Raw genomic sequence first — 20,181 nt, 5'->3', positions numbered from 1 at the left:
AGTGGTGACACAGAAGTGATAAGTCATCCCTTTCGCTGGCGTCGACTCATCCAACATCTGCTTGAATTTTGACTTGAATGTAATAAATATTTCCTTTATGGCCTCCGCAGACTTGTCTGCCACATGCTCCCCCCAGCCCGAGCCAAAGCCCCCTCACCTGCAGGGAAGCCGTCCCAGATCTCCAGCCAGTCGTATCTGCAGAGCGCTCCCGGCGGTGGCGTGGTGTCAGGCTCCATGTCAAAGCTGTCAAACTCCACCACGATCTCTGACATCTTGGGGGCAAAGATCATGAAGGTGCAGTCCAGGTTGTTGGGGTACTTCTCGGGGAAGCCTGGGGTCTTGATGACACCCCTGGGATCGGTGAAGTTCCTGGAGCATTCTGGACCTGCGGGCCGGAGATAAAAATGGGTTTTTAAAGTGTCGAGCTGTGTTTGGGAAGAGTGACAAATTCTCACATGGTCGGCGCTGTGAACTCACAGAGGTCAGAGGTCAGGGGGGTCGCAACATGCTCCCACATAACTGTCACTTCAACTATGGCGTCTAATCATTGTGACATTTGTTCTTCTCATTAGAAAACGAGCCGCAGGAGTGAGCCTACAGAGCACATCACATCTGTATCGGCCCGATGGCTACAAAATAAAAGCTGAGAATGTCTCTTCCCACTGGCTTGTGAATGTCAACTCTACAACGCTGAAGTAATAACATGCTTCCCCGTGAGCTCAAACAGCTCTTTTCACACTCAAAGCAGAAAAAAAACATGGAGGAAAAAAGAAAAAGAAAAAAATAGTGAGTATTTTTCAAATCAATACTTTTTTGTCCTTCTTGCACAATAAAAGAAAATAAAAGCTTCTCTGCAAACCTTTATCTATTTACAATTCCTTTAATTTTCATGTGTGTATGACGCATTTGCAGCAAATACTTTCTCTGTTCTACTTTTAAGACCTGGGTTGTCAGTAAAAATGGTGAATTCTGGGTAAAATAGCTCAGCATTTCATGATTTTTTTTAAGCACGAGTCCCGTCAGAGCTCCGATAATGCGAACAAAAACAAAAATGTTTACAGCAGCTCGTTCTGTAACTGATAAAATCATTCCCAGGGCGATCTTTGACATTTGGTGACTTCCCAAGAACACAGCCTTTGTTTTATTGACAAACTCATGTCATCACCATCCAATCAGACGCACCGCGATCGGGCCCCTCCCCAGCTGGAGCGTCTGTGTTGTGACTGGGAGCTTCCACTGGTATTTACTGACTTTCCCAGCAGACTCACAGAGGCTGTTTACGGAGACGGATCATGCTCAACACACACACACACACACACACACACACACACACACACACACACACACACGCAACCTCAGTTTGCATGCAACCAGTAACATTTTATTTTGAAATTTCAGCAGCCACCCATCGTACTTGTTCCACCTGACTGTTTATCTAAACGGTTTTAGTTGTAACTTGTGAGGCGCTTTCGCAGCTGCTTTGCACCTTTTGACATTTGTAATTTTTTTTCGCGCTCTCATTAGCACACGCCACACGTCTGCGTGATGACATCAGCAGCTGTGTTTACACAGCTCTTATTTGACGTTAATCTCACCATTTGCCACGCATGATGTTGCTAATTATAAACAGGACTTGGTAAACCAGATGCATTAATATGGAAGGTGCTTTTTTTCTACCTGAGTGCAACTGAAAGCTGATGGAGGCTCTGCCACGCAGATGAGGGGCTGAAGAGGCTTCCTCAAGGCCGGGGATCAAACCTCCACCCTCCAGGTTACCAGACAGCCCTCTTACTCCCAGGACATTAGAAAAGTTGAATGAGCTCAATCAATTCATTTCGCTTTTGTTTTTGGACTTTTCTCTTTGCCGTTCAGAGACTTCCTGTCCTCCGGCGGTATTCTGGCTGAACGAGGCCGATTATCTTGGTCACATCTCGCCAAGCGATGAGTAATTCTCTGCTGGCTCTGGAGCCTCAGCACGGGATGCATCAGACCTCTGAGTTGACGTACTCCCTTTGAGAGAGGCATTTTGGCCACAGCATCCACCTCCTGATGCTCCAGCAAAGACCTCATCAATTTGTACTGGGAAATGAGCGGCTGAACAACAGCGTGTTTTCTGAGTTTCCCGACCTTCCGTGAAATGACTCCTTTACCCGTCATCAGTTCATTCCTTTGGGTCAATAAAGTCGAGGAGAACCGTGAGTTTAAATCACAACAGAGACGAGTGAGGTCGCATCAGGAGCAGCTCACATGCTAGTCTGGATGACAGGTTTCAGATCATCCTGTAACATGGGTGTGTCCTGACGGACAGACAGACCCCGGCACGACGGCTACGGCTGGAGGTTTTCTCCTCTGTCACCTCCACGCCGTCCACGCCCCTCGTGGAAACCCTCGGTGCCGGTTTGCATCACTCAGCCCTGCAGGCAGTTCACACCTCACTCACCATAAAATGACACAAAGGAGGTTGTAAGACAGTGAGGGATCTCTGCGGGTGTGCGGCGTGGAGCAGGGTCAAGTATCCCTCACAGGCATGACTGGTATGTGTGTGTGTGTGTGTGTGTGTGTGTGTGTGAGACCAGATGTGACCTGCATGTTATTGGACCATGCCTGTAAACATCACACACACACACACACACATAAATACATGGAAACACAGACACACTCAGTCCAGCGGAGACGTGGCTGTTGACACAGGTGGAGTCATTAAAAGGTTAACGTGACGAATGGCGGTGGCGGGGAGGGACGGGTTAGGGTTTAGGGTTGGGATGAGCTGGTAGGACACAGCAGATAGGAGAGAAAATGCAGCTTTAAGCAGACTTCCCTTCAAGATAATTCTTCTTTCTTAAACATGAAACAGATTTTTGAGGAGTGAATAGAAGCGCTGGAAACAGAAAAGTAGCTTCAGCTGTGAGCAAACTTCCCCGAGAGAGCGTCAACAAGCTTCACGCGTGATGGCGTGGTGACATTTAACGTCCGTGACCTCGGGGATTATCAGTGACATATCCAACACTGTCGAATGACATGTTGAAATATCTTAACACACACTTCAGGATAAGGGAACAGGACATTCAAGAACCCATTCCAGGTTCCTGCACCACTCAGAGACGCTCCCTCTGAGCTTTAGTATTTCTGACCTGAATACTTCCTCCACCACTGCAGTAAGTACAGCACGCAGTACAACGTCTCAGTGAATAATCCTTTTATCAGTGAGCCTTCACTCAACTGTACCAGACGTGTGCTTCTGGTTTGGAAACCAGCAATAAAAGTTGGAGTAAATATAGTTGCAGAACTCACTTGCAATCACTCAGCGGTCAGCAGACGACGGAGCGGCCGGGCCTGAGCTTTAGCAGCAGCTGTCATTAGCTCAAACGGCTATCTTTAATCTCCAGCTAATCGTTACACCCAAACGCAGCCTGCCATCTGATGGAGGGTTACTGCTTTCTGTGGCCGTGTTTTGGGGATTTTCCCGTCGTAATGACAAGCTAGGTAGAAAGGCGGGGAGAGCAGATGAAGAAAGTGGAGGGATAGATGGAGAGACGAAGCAGATTTCACATTGATAAATGAAATTCTACAAAAAAATAATGACCTGAATGAAAAGATGAGTAAGGAAGTGGTTCATCGGATCTGCTTCCCCTGCCTGAAGAGTAACCATCAGGTGTTTGGAGAAACCAGGGTAGAAGTTGTGTTTCCTACTTGAAAAAAGGATAAAGTCAAACCTGAAACCGTCCGTCTGAGGGGCCCTGACGCAGCTCTTAAAAGTAAATAATAAATCCAGAATCCTATCAATAATTCACAGGTGCTTGAATGTTGCTCCTTCAAGGAGGTCTGTAGGCAGGATTACACTCAAACCATGAGGCTGTGTTTCTTGGTGGAGGGTGCGTGTGGGTCAGAGAGGCAGCCATTACATTTTGGGGCAGAACCGTTACACACAGCAAAAAATAGCTGTGTTGTTTCACATCTGGTTCAGCTGAGTTTGCCTTGGCGCCCTCCGAGCATCCTCTCGTTCTGGTGCTACGGTCTTAAGACTGATGCGTGGAGCAGACTGGAGGAGGGACGGGGGGGGGGGGGGTTCAGGTGCATGCTGAAGATTTACATACGTGTGCTCAGACCCCCAGGGAGGTCAAAGACTGCTCTGAGCCCTGCTGTTGTTAGCATTGCCAGTCTTAGCGTGTAACACAGGAAGGCTGCTGCTGACTCCTTCAGATGAAGGATCACCTGATTAACAGGAATAATTGATCAAATCAATCTGTGTACTTATGGACGCCGGTCTTCCAACGCTAATTGTGCCCCACATTTCATATCTAATGGACTATTTTTTGACCTTCCTACGCTGCATTTGGGCCAAACCACAGGGTGGTCTCGACAGAGGGGGAAGCATGTGTGGGAGCCAGGCAGCAGCGCCATTGAGCAACCGGCTTCAGCACGGCGCTCTGACCGTAATGGATTTAAAATGTGGTGAGAAGGAAGGAAGCAACACGGCAGGGGGATTACCTGAGCCAGTATAAGTGCTGTTTTTAACTTGTTAGGGGGTAGAGGATCCATATTGAGGCCACCCCCAACACACACACACACACACACACACACACACACACAGGAACACGTGGTGCCCCAGTTTCACAACGCTTCTTCTACACCAGAGCATCCATCTCATTTGCAGGTCACCCCTGTTGCCTCCAAGGACAAACAGCCCATTAGCTAAATGAGCCTGGGGTCCCATGCACCTGTCTGCAGCCCCACACACACACACACACACACACACACACACACACACCAGATAATTTACAGAAATGCAAATACGGACACAAAGACAAACGGAGGACATGATAAGACACATTTGTCGAGCAACTGATAATCTATATAAATACAGAATCAAGCGCGCAAACACGCGCACGCAGCACACACGCGCACACACACATGCACACGCGCGCACACACACACACACACACACACACACGCACACACACACACACACTGTCCTGTCCTGGAGCCAGCAGAGACGGGACAACAGCCTGACGTGCTGATAAACAGGAAAACTTTTTTTTTTTTTCACGCACACAGGAAGGGACAGCAGCCGTAGCAACGAGGCGCGGGCGCACGGAGCTTCAGCTCAACACGAGTCCAAACGTTCCTCTCTGAAACACACCCAGTGGTTCCACTCACGGATGTTGGCTCAGGAAAATTAGAACCTTTACGGTGCTTCAGATTCATATCCTGTTTGATTAGAAAAACTTCATCTGCAGATCAAATATGAGGTGAACAAAGCTCCTGAGCAGAATCGCACTTCAGATACTTTGGGTTTTATCAGTATGGGGATCTGTCCATCCATCTCTGAAATTGGCTAAAATGACACAAATCGAATTGGAAAAAAGTATTTTCAGACTTCCAACTTTCCAAAAATACTCGAAGGAATCCTTCCAAGCGTGCGCGTCCATCAGGAGAAATGACTAAATCTAAGCTTTAGACGATGATATTTGATCTGAACCACTTTCATCTAATCCTGTCCTTCTGAACGGTGTCATGGTTATCAGACGCGGTTCATTCCTCGTTACTCAGAGCAGCAGAGTGACAATTCCAGAAAACAATCATCTCAACTGTAAGAAACTTTTAAATTGAGAACAGCTGGAATGATGTTGTCGGAGCAGAAATCCTTCAGTCAATATGCATTTTCCAATTTTCCTGTCAACAACAAAGGGACACTTTGATGCTTTTTTCTCAGCTTCTTCAAAACAAATAATTCTTCTGTTGTTTCTCTTGTTTGAAATCCTGATTTCTAGACATATGAGAGGTTGTAAAGACTTCTGGCCGGGAGTGAACTGGTTCCGCAGAGGTGCAGGATTTCATATGTCAGTGAAAGAGTAACCCCTAAGAGTGAAGACAAGAGGAACTTTCAGGAACTACTTGATGTTCAGGGGTTTAATTACATTTGCCCACTTAAGCTCGTAGTTTGTGTGTTAGAGTCTCACCCACAGGTCTGCGTTTAACATTCTAATTCGGTCTCGCCAGCGCCACACAGATCTGTTTCAGAGGAAGAAGATTGAGCGAACGGCAAGGTGACCTTGACTCTCGTCTATGAATCTCAATCGGATCGTTAACTTGGAGATCAAAGCTCAAATATAAATCATGTTCTGGACAAACGTACCTTCAAAGTCAATACCGAGCTGACCTACATGTTTAACTTTAATAAAATCCTCTCATTCATCACTCGCAGTTCCACTTTGCAGCTTCTTATTGAAGTCGACACAAACAGTGAAAGTTTTGCAGCGGAGCCAACTTTTTAGTTTGGAGATCTCTGGGTGGAGAGCGAGGAGCTAAGGGGCCTTTAATCCTGCTCTCAGTACTCTCTCACACCTCATTCTACTACAAAACTCCACTTGCATTTCCATGTTCCAGAGCACAACGGAGTACTTCTCCTCGTGAACCCACCTGAGTCCAGTTATTCCAGGATCCTGTAATTCTGTGAATGGTTATTGCTCTCAGGGGTGCAAACAGCTAAAGCAGAGAATCAAAGATGCGCTTGTTCCCTTTTTTATCTGATTTACCCGGCGACCCATTAGGGGAGAATTGAGGTCACAGGAGACTGGCTACTTGGCGGCCACTCAAGCGGACCCCGGGGAAGGAGCAGATACAAATGTAGGACATGAGAGCGAGGCTGCTTCCCTGGCACGCCGTGTTTATGTGGGTCTATCCTGCTAGCATCCTTCCCCAGCTGGGACTGACTGTTCCTCCAGTGGAAGTCTGGGTCTTTGAGTTTATTTGCCTTGCAGCCGAGGTCAGTGCAGCAGAAGTTCAGCTCAGGCTGTTTGAATAACCTCAGACAACATTCGGACCCTGATCACGAGGCGGGACGCGTCGTCTTTGACCAAAACACAGAGAGAACAAAACCTCTCGCTGTGTTTCCTGAAGAAACATCAAGATTAAGATTTATTTCACAACTTCTGTTTCATTGTTGTGGCTTCTTTTTAACTGATTATGATGTACTTGTACTCAACAATAAAAAAAAAAAAAGTTTTATATCCAGAATAGTCAGTTATAAGTCAACCAGGAAGTCAGTCAAGCTGTGCTGGATGTTTGGGGAGTGAAAACGATCTGTTTGGTGCCGCAGTGGCGTTCGCTGTCACCGCGTAGTGAAAGCATGTCCCTGTCACTCATTCAAGTTGGCAAATAGCTGAGTAACAAGTGGGAAATACGATGAAAATACAAAGCATATGTCATTTTATTTGTCAAGTGAAACTCTCTTCCACTTGTCCCAGAGAGGCGGACGAGCCTTCATGTGGAGCCCTGCATGTTGCAATGTTCCCAGATTTCATCAAACAACAATGACACAGCTCTGCAAATAAGAACCAGCTTGTCTAACACCAGATTTGCCTTTAAGCCAGAGAGGACAAGAATTATCACAACTCTCTTTAATTTGTTATCATCCCCTGCTGCCCCTGAACAGTCTGCCAGCCCTCTGCAAAATGTAAAAAAGGAAATAAATATTCATTGCGGATTATTTTTCATCAGTTGTCGTAAGGTGGTGCGTACCATTGATCCAAGAGCTACAGAACAAACCGCAGAGTCCTGTGGAAACTTGGCCCAGCTACAAGTGAATTTCAATTGGTTGTTTTCCATGAAGCCATTCATCACATTGGGCTCTGCTTCGGGCTTTCAGCAGATGCTGCCGTCCAAAACAAGCAAGCAACAAGAAAAGCGGCTGGTTGGGTGTCGGGGGACGTTTCAACGGACCAGCTGCTGGACAATCACACACCTGTCTTAAAGACCTCGTAGCGAACAGAGAATCCGGCCCCGTGGGTCTCGTAGTCGGAGACGAACTTGATGAGGAGCTGGCTGCCGCTGGAGATGATGGGCGAGGGAGCAATCTTCCCACAAAACTTCCCCAACATGGGAGAGTGCTCGTCCCCGCCGTTGTAAACCTCCACATAGTCGTACCTGTGAGGGGAGAGCAGACACACGTTTAGAGGGGGTTCAACACAAACCCTGACTTTGACCAATTACACACAACTGCAGGAAACAGCCTGCTGAAAACCAGTCAGCTCAGAAGGAAACGCAACATTTCTGGCATGAGAATGAGGAGCAAAACCTGCAGGGTTACGTTGCTTAGGGAGGTAAACTTGAACCCAGCTGTGTTCCAACCCCCTTAAGAGCTTTTTTTTTTGTGTGACTAAACACAATTAGATCTGACACGGGATGCTAGAACATCATAGTTTTCCTGGATTGATTGTTCAACAGGCTGTTGATACGCTGATGGACATCGTCAGTGGTTTACGGCTTTGTAAATGCAACATTTGACTCTGGGTTTGTGTGAGCAGTTGCTGAGTGACGCCCCCTACAGGTCATGAAGGCCAGTAAAAGCTGATTCTGCGGCTCTGGAGGAACTCGGAAACTTGAACTCTGCTGCTGGGTTCGACTTGGGATGCATCCATGCACTCTCCCTCTCTAAAACTAGTTTTTTTAAATTTTATTTTCCTGGTATCATTTACCAAAAAAAACCAAAACAAAAACAATATTTTATTCCATTTTCTTTGACCGAAAACAAGTTCATACTGAAGCCTAAGCTTATTTTGAGTACCCATTTTAAAAACATGAATTCATGATATTCAAACAAAAATTTCTTTGGTAGCGGTGACTTTTTAAAAATGACAAATGAAATAAATCAAATAACAAATGGAATAAATAAAAACTCTTTCTTGCTGTAAACCTTCATTGCGTTTTCACTGCTGCCGCCCTGCTGGTGAGGTTGGAAGGATTCGCTGCCAACTACAAACAACAGGAAGTCAAATCGTTCTACCGAAAGGAAAAGTCTCATGTATGTTGGAGAGCGACGTATGACTGGAGATGTTCATATCTGACGGGATGTCACAGACGCATGTGACACCGTATGATGAGGAACATCCAATGTCAGGGCACAAGACGTGGACAGAACCCTGCACATTGACAGAAAATCCCGTTTGGTTCCACAGATGCTGCATGTGACCACAGCTCTGCGTGTCTCCAGGTGTAAACCACACGTGACATGGGATAGACGCTGCGGCGAGAGAACATAGATTCCACACAAGGATGAACTCAGCGAGGAGAGCGACAGGAGGATTTGGACGGAGGAGTGAGAGAGGGAGGAGCCTGAAGAGGGTGAGGCTGGGAACAATGAAGACCTGAGTGGTCGCAGCCCTGGGAGGCGGCGTGATCCCGCCGAGAGACTTCATCAATCTCTGCTGCTGCTGCCTGGGAGGACCTCCCACACCCCTGCGTGCCCCGCAGCACAGCATCACAAGTGCGTGCTGCTCTGTAGGATGTGTGTATTTGCTGTGTATCGTATTCATGGAAAGTATGCACATCTGTCAGTGTGCGTGTGTCTCAGAAGTGGGTGTGGCCAACCACGCCAGGCTGACCGAATCCTTGCACTTGTACAGGAGTCACATCTCATTATACTTGATGGTGAGAAAACCAGAGAGGCGAGCTGGGAGAGCCTGCTGAGGGAACCGTGTTCAGGGTTCAGAGCGAAGACAGGAAAGCTGACGGGACCATCAAGACAGTCAGAGTCCAAATCTGCGTGCAGCAGATGGTTCCGGAGCACTTGACCACGGGCTCCAGTTCTTTTTGAATCTTTACTGCAACCTCGTAGCCAGTTAGCGCGCTCACTGTCAGCATGGCTCTGAAGGTAGAGCGGCTGTTTTGTTATCAAAGCAAAGGAACTACAGGACTGTGCTGAGGATCGCTTGTGCAAGATACTGATGCGCTTCACGGAAGGGAAGCATGACGCTACCAGCATGTCATCGATATCTGCAGATTTCCACTGATATCACAAACTGACAAAATAACAGGCTTCCGCTTCCTTGACCACAGACTCAAGCTCAGAGTCTCCAGCACGAGATGCTGTGAATGATGTCCTGTGTGTCCGGCTGCTGCTGCTGCAGCGAGAGGCCGAAGACCAAGCGGCAGTTTGTGAGTGTGGGAGTGTCAGAAACCGATATACAGGTTGCTGCGACTGCTTGACGCATTCCTCCGATACGCCAAATACAATCATCCGTCATCATGATGGCAGTTACAAAAAGTTTGAGACAACAAAGGCAGACGGGGGAGACAGCATGTACCCAGCAGCCTCTTCTCCACTCCTGGATGAAGCTTGAGAATGTTCCCTCGACCCCCCAAAGACTTCAGTCAGAAACTCAGCGCCAACCTGCTCATCAGGAGCGATCAGAGGTTCGGCGTCTTGCTCAAGGACGCTTGGACGCGGTCTCAAGGGGATTGAACCAACGACCCTTCCGTCTCCAGACAGCCGCTCCACCTCCTGAGGCATGCTGCCCCCATTAAATGTCAGTCACTTGATATAAAAAGAAAATACAAGATACGGCCTATTTTCTGCAGTTACACAATGAAAATGCCCCCAGTGAAGAAACAAAGAGATCCCAGTTGTCCTGCCACAGCTGCTTTAATCCCGCAGAATGCCGCTCAGCCACATGACTTCCTCATGCACGACACGGCGCTGCTAAGTCACTCTGTCTCTGAGCAAGTCGCCCAGTTGAGGGCTTCATGTTCAGGGTTAATCTGGGACCAATTCTAGGAACAGTTGAGGGAAGCCGGCTGCACCAAAATCATCATCCACAGTTTGTTGCATCTTCCTGTTTAATTTATTGTTTCTTTGGTTATTGACCATCTGCACTTGGAGGCCGTGTTTATAACGACCCTCTTCCTCTTTCAGACAGCTGCGGGTATCTAAAGCTAACATGGAGAGTGTCCATATCAGCTGTGGTGTCCTTGAACGAGACAGAAAATCAATTCTAGCTTTGTGGTTGGAGCGTTGAAGCCAAACCTGACTTCTGACCTCCTGGAGGAGAGAGAAGAGAGAGGTTCCCTCAGGAGGATGAGCAGAGCACCAGGATATTCCCCCAGTTAGCAGCTGGCTAGTCAGCAGTAGCTTCCAGGTGTGAATGCGTGCAACCTCTGGAACGTGTGTCTAACGAGATGCTTTCCAGCAGAAATACAGACTCAGTTTGGAGGAAGGACAGCGGAGACACAACAGCACAGAGACACGTGAAGAGCTGAGGACAGAGGAGCCAATCTGTCCCCCATCTCAGGTCTAACGGGCCTGGAACCCAGAAGACTGGCCTTTGACCGCCAGCTCGTGAGACGGACAGAATAAACCAACACATTCTTTGCACTGATTGCTCTGCATGGATGAGAATCCTGGAGGTAGAACCCGTCTATAATGAGGAAAAGAATATGTGCATTTGTGCGCTGTTACAGGAAGGTCCTCACAATTGAGGCAGGTCCAGTGCTTTGGGCTCAGGCTGCAGATAACGATTGTCTCCTCATCCATTAATCCGACTCTTATTTTCACAAGTAATAGCAAAATATCAAACATTTGCTGGTTCGAGACTCTTAGATATTAGAATCTGTTTGTTTTTTTTGTCATTTATGAGAGAAGCAATCTCAATGTGCCGTTTTGAGCTCTGACGATTAATCGTGCAAATGATCTACAGATTAATCAGCGATAAAAGTAAAAACTGCAGCACTTAAACCAACGAGTACAGACGAGGCTCCCCAGCAGGCTTAGACTGAAGCTCAAACCCCTCAGAGACAAATGTGTCCTCTGACGTAGACGAGGGCGGCTCCTCCAGCAGCAGCGGCAGCCTTAACACATCAAAATCAAACATCTCGGGTGTCTGGAAAACCCGGTTATTCATTTGACCGGCGCTCGGATGTGAATGAATAAAACTGATCCTTAATCTGCATCACCAATGAGTAGAAGGTTGGTTCATGTTCCACGCGGTCAAACGGAGTAAATCTCAGGCGAGGCTGTTCTGATTCTAAAATATTCATGCATCTGAACAGGAGGTGGTTCTACTCCTCCTCTCTGACTCTGTCTTAGTCTCCATGTGTTCTCACAAAACTTTAAAAGCCTCGTGAGAACCCAGTTCACTCGTAAAGTTTTAGTGGCGGCCGAGATGTTTAGCTGATACCATTTTAATTCACAGCATCAAACTTCCACCTCGGTCCCTGTTGTCCCCCTGCTGTGTCTTACCAGGGCTCATAAAATAAGAGCTATGGGGGAGAGAGGGAGAGGGAGAGAGAGAGAAAGGGTGGATGGTGACAATGAGTGTGTGTGCATGCAGATGGCAGCACTCACTCACTCGCTCGCTCCGACCAAACAGTCCTGGAGGCGCTCTGTGTTTACCGAGACAGGTCGTTTAATGAAGTGAGTCTGTCTCTTCACACTCTACTTAAGGACGGACTCCAGCCCTGCAGCCTCCTGCATCCCCTCATTAATCACAGCGGCCGTTCATGCCCACCAAACCCAGCTGTCCGTACAGCAAGTGCCTTGCTCAAGGGCTAAACAGTCACCGCTCCATCTGGGGAGCAGAGTTTGACTCAACGTGTTTGGCTTGTAACTGGTCTCATTCACAATCTTGTACAGAACAACAGACGTGTCAGTAGGGTGAACTGGACGAGCTAAGGATGGAGCAGGAAGTTCCAAGATTCAAAACATTTATTCAAATGTAATAAATGAGAAGTGGAACTTTGAGAACCACAGAAGAGATGTGGGTTTCTGACCAGACCAACTCTGGTTAGGACTGAGCCGGTCTCGCTGCCCTCCTCTCAAACCGAGCTTGTGGCGGTGGAGTGGTAGACAATCTGAAGCTCTACGCTGTCCTGTCCTGGGTGCCTGTTGTCCCAGCGACCTTGACCTTTGACCGCCAAAGTCTTTGCACTTCATCTTTGAGTTCCATTTGAGCCAAATTTGAAGAACCTCCCTCCAGCCGGTCCAGAGATCCTGCTTTAGCGAGCGGGTTTGCCGCCTCTGGTCTGCCGCTCTCACTGGCGTGGAGGTTTAAGAACATAATCTCGTTACATTGTGGTTTTGGAAAAATAAAGAACGGTTTGAGCAGCCATTTTTCAATGAAATTCAAGAAAAGTTCATCATCAATCACAAGCTTTAGTGAACGACCCACAAGCAGGCCGACCAGTGGCCGCGCCGCTCAGACACTGCAGATGAATTTAACATCAGGAGGAAAACGGCAGATTGCTGCTCTAAATAAATGAGATCCAGGCAGAGGAGAGAGGACATTTTTCTTCAATCCCTTGCGCTCCCTTCAAGTTACTGAGCTAAAAGCAGACACCCTACCAACACTCAAACTCATTAACATGTTCGCGGGGTTGCGTTACCCCGTGGTTAACCTCCTCAGTGCACATCTGGAAGGTATCACCACAGCAGTTACAGAGTCAAGTTTGAGCATCCGACTCCTGCGAAGCTGCAGCCGGAGCTGGACATGACTCAGTGTTTCTATGGAGCAGCGTCACAACTCTTGCGTTTATTCCATCTACCTCTCTTTCCCTTCATCTGCATCTGTCTGTGCAAACACTGTCTGCTCTCCACCTTCTCCTCCAGACATGAGAACATTCCTCGGAAACCTCCCTGCGCCCTACGAATGCGCTCGTCAAAGACCTGGCTGGACAGGAAACAGCCGTCATAGGCGGTTATATTTTTCTAAAACCCACATGTAAATAAAGACTTTTTAAATGAAAAAAGCCAAGAAATATCTTTCTTATTCCTATTTTATTATAAATAAACTACATTTTCAACCTTAATGTCCTTCCAACAACCTCTGGGAAAAGGCGAGAGCGTGTCACGTGTACGCAGCCAGAGTGGGAGCGCGCCGCCTCGGAGAGTATTGATGGTCAGTCCAGAACGAGAAGATATTTGTCTGAGTCTGAAGGACTGACAGCTGACACACACACACACACACACACACACACACACACACACACACACACACACACACACACACACACAAATTGATGATTCCTTGCCATTAATCATGAGTCATTTGTCTTTTGTCTTCCAAAACATGGCATCATTCAATAAGAAGCATAAAAAAATGCAAAACGCATCACCAGGAGCAGTTTTCAGGTGATCTCTCCTGCTACTTCCTGTTTCCTGTCACTACAGGTGCTGCCTGAGCATTTTACACGAGACATGACATGTGCTCCTGTCGTGTACTCCTGTGTCGTACGACTGCGCTCTAATGGCCTGATTCATGTTTGAAATTAATTTTCAAAAGGTCTCAACTCCTCATGGCAGCGTAATCGTCTACATCCGGGTGTCTTTTAGGATTCGTTGCAATCCAGCTGCAGAAAAAGCAGAAGAGGTTCTGTTTTTGGTGTCAACTTCCTCGCCTGAGACTTAGAGAGCGACAAAACAAAAAACCTACAGCTTGCTAACGAGTGATATTCTAGAAAGTGCCAACGCGTCTTTGGTTGGGAAATGGCGAGGTTTGCTTGAGATGATATCAATGACCGAACAAACTCTGACTCACTGCAAATATAAAACTCATGGTTGGAAACACGCCTGCAAACAGGGACTGGACACTCGTCTCTCACTGCAAAGTCCATGGTTTGTTGACTCATGCACGTCCGTGGAGAATCACCTGATTGTCAGGTGATGCTGCAGGTATTGATTGACACATCTAAATGACACGCTGCCCCGGCCTTGACAAAACTGATGTTGACACGGAGGTTAAACTAGTAGCTCAAATATTTGCTACCGCTTCTGACTGATAACGGATGCTCACTGGGATGAGAACATCGGAACCTGCTGGTCAGTCTGGGAACGCTGGGCCCCGAAACCTGACACCAGGTGTGATTCTCTTTAAATGAACTTGGTTACCGTCCATTCATTTCCCAGCAGTTTAGTGTGAAAGCCTGTGAATAACTGCACCCACAGCACTCACCCACCCACACACACACACACACACACACACACACACACACACACACACACACACAAGCTGCTGTTGACCACAATGTTACGATTCTCTCTTCTCTAATATTGGTTTCTGTGTGTTATTTCAGATAAAGCCAGAATGACCAGTCGTTCTACTGGGAGGCTGCAGATGGCACGTGCATGAGTGTGTGTGTGTGTGTGTGTGCGTGTTATGTGTTTGAGAGCAGAAAACACACTACAGTGCCACCTGCCATCACACACACACACACACACACACACACACACCAGTCCATCACTCCCCATTTCTCACCTCCTCCGTGTTCACTATTAAAAAAAAAACCCGACATCATCTCCCCGTCTCTTCATACTCACTCACGACTGCTCGTGTCACCTCCCGGCGTACTAGTACTCTTAGTGAGTCAGTCACACACACACACACACACACACACACACACACACACACACACACACACACGTTGCTACTTGTAACTCAAAGCAGTTTTTGATATCTGCAATGATTGGGCGCCCCTGCTACGCTCCTCCACCACACATCCTGAAGCTCAGCCTGGTGGTTTATGTGAAGTCCTGCTTGACAGACAGACAAACAAATGGCACTGGAAGCCTTGGCGGAGGTCATCATCTATCCGAGAGTCCATGGATGTGGTCTGGGATGTCGGCTCCCATTCGTCTTCGAGCCAATCGCTTCTCCAGGCACGGAGAAAGATAGTCAGAGGCACGGGACTGAGAGGCAGGGGTCAAAAGTTGAAGGAATTTTACCTTGAAATGAGGAAGAAGCCTGGAAGCTTTACAGAGAAACACAACGAACCCTTTGATGAAAGTCCAGTATTCAAGCACAGCTCAGTGTTTCCTTTTTCAGCGGCGATTTTATTTCACGACCTTTCGTGCAGGAAATTCTGCACTTCTAACAAAACAGCATTCAGAGTTCAGTTTACCTTCCATTTTAGATTTCATTGTGTTTCCAGACATTTCACAGCTCTGGTGGCGCGGCTCAGAGGGAGAGCGGCCGTCTAGCAAACGAAGGGTCGCTGGTTTGATCCCCACTTCCCCCAGTGACCGTGTCCAAGTGTCCTTGAGCAGGATACTGAGCCCCTAATTGTTCCTGATGGCCCTGAGATGGACAGGTGACCCGTCCAGGGTGAACCCCGCCTCTCACCCAGTGTCAGCTGGGATAGGCTTATGAACGGAGAGCTGGGCTGAAAAACTGGGGTAGAGAGGAAAGTAACGTGGGTGCAGATTTCTGCTTCCTGTGTTTGAGAGCTGGAGCACATCGGTAAACTGGCAGTTCACGTTTACAGGCTTGGCCAACAGCAGGTGGACTCAGCAGTCCTTCTACTTGGTAATGGCTCTGAGTACTTGTTGCAGTACTTGCTGTAACTGCGTGAGGATTAGGGCTGCACAACAAATCAATGTTCAATCAAAATCGCGGTACGGCCGACTGCCATTTTCAAACCACAGGAAGGTACAATATTTGTTAGCCGGCACCTTGACAGAAGTGGCGTGATTGTAGTTTCTGGGATTCTGATTTTGTAGAATTGTGTCCTCGGATAAATCTAAAGTCGATTTGGGGGCGAAGTCAAATCAATTGTTTTCAGTTGTGCCACTGAGAAACATGCAAGCGCCGTCTGCAGGGAGGCGTGAGCTGCAGTTGAGACAGGGTTGCAACATCTCCTCACCCTAAAATACTAATCTTTACTTTAAAACCAGGACTAAACCCTGCAACTAAAAGGAACATGGCCTCACTATCAACGATCAGGGTCTAAAACTGGTCCTGGCAAATACAGAAGTATGAGGGCCACAGACCTACACACTCATTAGTGCCTGCAGAAGTACTTATTAAGATCTGAGTGGTCACAAGATGCTATTTCCTGTATCACACACACACACACACACAAGAATTAATTCTACCGCCCACACATGCATTCAGTTTTATGAGCAAGACTGTTTATTGGGCAGCAATAAACACAAAGTTCAAAATACATTCAAACGGAGACGGAATGATACATCATCTGGGATAAACAATAAGATCAGAACGCTTCCAGAAAGTGAGGAAATTGATTAAATTCTTCCCATTAAAGAGCGCAGTCACGTGCTGTCATAAACACCCTCCTCTGCCCAAAACTGAAACAGGGCCAAGCAGCCTAAATATGAATATCCTCATCCCTCACCCTGGCCGTGCAGATATAAAGCCAAAGCATCACAATCCTGCTGGGAAATTAAAACGAAGGAGAGGAGGAGGTGGAATTTGTTCTTATTTAGGAATCCTTAATCCGACAGAAGAGGGAAAGAGAACACCCTCCTCTCAGTTAGACAGGGCCCTGAAGGATGAAATGAGATTTGGTGCAAATGCATTTGGGGTTTTAATGTGGAAAAGAATGAAAGCCAACAGTTTTGGAGAGCACAAAAACTGCTCTCAGGGTCAAAGAGCTGAGACTTTTATGAAACTGAAATGGAATTTCCTCATGTTTGGACAAAAATAAAACGACCCCATGATTAGCGGGCCCTCGTACCCCCGCACACACGTGTGTGTGTGTGTGTGTGTGTGTGTGTGTTCTTTAGAGTGAGAGGGAGGTGAAACCTGATGATATTTGGATTTTGCATAAAGAAGCAGATTAATGATGCACTGTGGGGCAAACATCACTTACTTCCTTCACCAGGTGGCGCAAGAGAACACTCACTGGCTTTTTTGATCTTGCTGTACAACAGCAGACCAAAAGACAGATCTACAGACAGGCCCGTGGACAGACAGACAGGCCCGTGGACAGACAGACAGGCCCGTGGACAGACAGAGCTATAAAGCCATGTCAAGTCATGTCATTTCCTGTTGCCACCAGGTGGCGCTATGACGTGTTCTTCCTCAGCCCAGACTACAACCCTCTGACAAAACTCTGCTTCAGTTTTTCCATTTTCAAACCTGCTGACAGTCAGGCAGACAAATACCTCAAGAGAACGCCATCACCTCGGCGGCGGCGGACACCCAGGGACTGGTCAGACCTGCCCAGGAATAAAAAGACTGAAAGATTGAAGCGGACAAATAGAATTTGTGTCTGGTAACTTAAGTCTTAAACAAACACGGAGGGGTGTTTCCGCGCGTGAAAGGAGAGAAAGGCCAAACACATCTGTCGGTACCTGGGAGATTTGGGAGGAAAACGGCCCTTTGTCAAGCGACTCAATCCACACCTCTCTGAAGAGAGTTAAGGGCAGAGCAATAAACACTGAATCACTTCCACTTCGCTCTGACACGCGTTCGCCTTTGACAAATTCATCTGCATTCACAGAGAGGCCCGGCCGACTCAACAACCCCCCCCCAAAAAAACATGTGACATTAATTAGCGAGCTCTATTCAGACGTACACACAGAACCCCCAGAAGGGACTGCTAGAGTTTTGGTAATGAGAGAGGCTCGTTGACAGACAGACATAGAGGCAGATCGAGAGATAAAGAGCTTGTGAAACAACCACTGCTCCCAGAGACAAAATGTTATTGTGCAGAAATGCCGACTGGTGTCAGGAATTAATGGGAAGCCTTAGAGACATCAAGCTAAAGGGGGTTCGAGCCCATTTTCCAAACAAGCCTTTCAGGGATGGAAACATGAACAACAAAATGACTCCTGTGTTCTCGGTGGATCGCTGCCGCCGGCCCGCCGCAGCCCCTTAAATGGCTCTTATCACTTGTCATCAGATTTAGGGTTGTACAGCCCGACTGTAATTGGGTCAGTGGGACGATTAGGGGAGACGATGATGCCCAGAAAAACAACAGGGTAAGTAGCAAATGTCAGCCTCCCAAAACAAACAGCAACCGTGTTGAAGTGGCGGACGCCGTCCAGCAGATGAAGTATTTATAACCACAGCAGAGGAGGAAATCAGACGACGTGGAGGTCGCAGACAAAGGGTCATCAAAACGCTTCCCCACGGGGGACCTCAGAACATTTTCAGCTTTGTTTCAAGTGTCAAATCAACTTTTTTGACAGCATAACAGTCCCCCAACCACATGGTTATCAGTTCTTGAGTAGACAGACGGCACTGCATGGCGCTGCGCCGGCACACAGGAGCTGCATAAACCTTAAGGCCCGTGAAACCGATGTCGGAGAGCTGCCCGTTTCCAAACATTTACGGTAAAATCACAAGGTGAGTGAGGATTGATTGTTTTAAATGACAAACAGCAAGGACGGAGCACAGCGCCCCCTGCGGGACGGCGCTAGAACTGGCTAGTTCGTATGCGCGTTCGACTGCGCGTTCCATTTGTGACTTTCAAAAGGTCATCAGATCAGAGGGATTCAACTGTGAGAGGAAAATGAATGATTTTGGAGTGTAAACAATTCATCGACTGAACTAATTTGCTGGCTCCTCTCTCACAGTGATGGATGGAGGACGAGCACCTGAGAAAGCACCAACCTTTTAATGGTAGCACGAAACAGTTGCGGTAAATACCGGCATTCACGTCTGTGCCAAACTCCCAAGCGCATCTTCACCGATTGAGCTGGTACGACCAACGTCATGTGATGTGGATGCTGCACAAAGGGGGACAGACTCATGAATCATGGCTAGATATGAATCTAACAGAGGAGACAACCCCTGGAGGAGCTGGAGGCCAGAGACGTTGTTTCTGATGGTCGTTGCTGTTTTGATGGGTTACTTGGACACGGTCACTGATGGGGAGTGGATACCGTGCAGTGGTTAAGGGTTGGCTTCCCGTTTTTGTCAAAACACTGCTCACTTGAACCAAAACCATGATGTTTTCCTCACCCTAACCAAACGTTTCTTTGCCTAACCCCAACCACACCGAGCTGAAAATATGTCGTAAAAGCGGTTAGGAACAAATGGCTTACATCAGCCAGGTTGGAGACTTCATGAAGATCTCAGATGTGAAGAGAACTTTTCCCCTTCAGCAGACGAACGTAAAAATAAAATGTTTTAAATCATCAGCGAAGCTCAAACCTCCAACACTCACCAACGCTACTTTTTCTATCAGACCTGTTGTGTTCCGTCAGTCAGCAAACTGATTCAGAATCACTCACGACACAGACGAACGCTGAGTCCCTCCCACGTTCACTGTGGTCTCCTGAAGACAAAGACGAGCCAGCGCCACCACACCCCTCTCTCGGCTACAAACGTTTATCCATTCAATCCAGTTACCTTTATTTAGTTGCATATATGTGTGTGTGTGTGTGTGCGCGCGCCTCCCACACATTCTAATCGTCTGCCCACAGGATATGTGTGTGTGCCTGTGTGTCTTCTCCCAATGTGAGGTCACCCTGAGGCGTTTCTACCCAGACACATGCTACACATTCCTCGACAAGCTCAAGAAGAAAAGAAAAAAAGGACTTTATTGTCCACGCTGCTTGTGAACGACCGTCTCTGCTCCATCGGGGGTAAACTCCCCGTCGCGCATATTTAAAAGCACAAAGCCTCCGAGGCTGCTCATCCTCCCTGGAGGAGTTCAAACCAC

General features: G+C 47.5%; 1 protein-coding gene across 3 annotated transcripts in view; it reads right to left on the bottom strand.

The window, feature by feature from the left end:
- Positions 1-20,181, bottom strand: part of LOC147262109 (neuropilin-1a-like) — a 77,855-nt gene that overhangs the window by 41,746 nt on the left and 15,928 nt on the right. For all 3 annotated transcript variants that reach the window (XM_086204509.1, XM_086204511.1, XM_086204510.1), the window contains exons 3-4: positions 7,745-7,926; positions 158-385 (exon numbers count right to left, since the gene is read on the bottom strand). In XM_086204509.1, coding sequence (XP_086060635.1) covers positions 158-385; positions 7,745-7,926 — 410 coding nt within the window. The remainder of the gene's footprint in view (positions 1-157; positions 386-7,744; positions 7,927-20,181) is intronic.

Source organism: Aulostomus chinensis, chromosome 5 (genome assembly GCF_037954235.1).
Source record: "Aulostomus chinensis isolate RoL2024-O1b breed Wild chromosome 5, RoL_Achi_v1.0, whole genome shotgun sequence".
In the NCBI taxonomy this organism is placed as follows: Eukaryota; Metazoa; Chordata; class Actinopteri; order Syngnathiformes; family Aulostomidae; genus Aulostomus; species Aulostomus chinensis.
The sequence above is the reverse complement of the archived record's forward strand: the minus strand, read 5'-3'. Positions and strand labels throughout refer to the sequence as shown.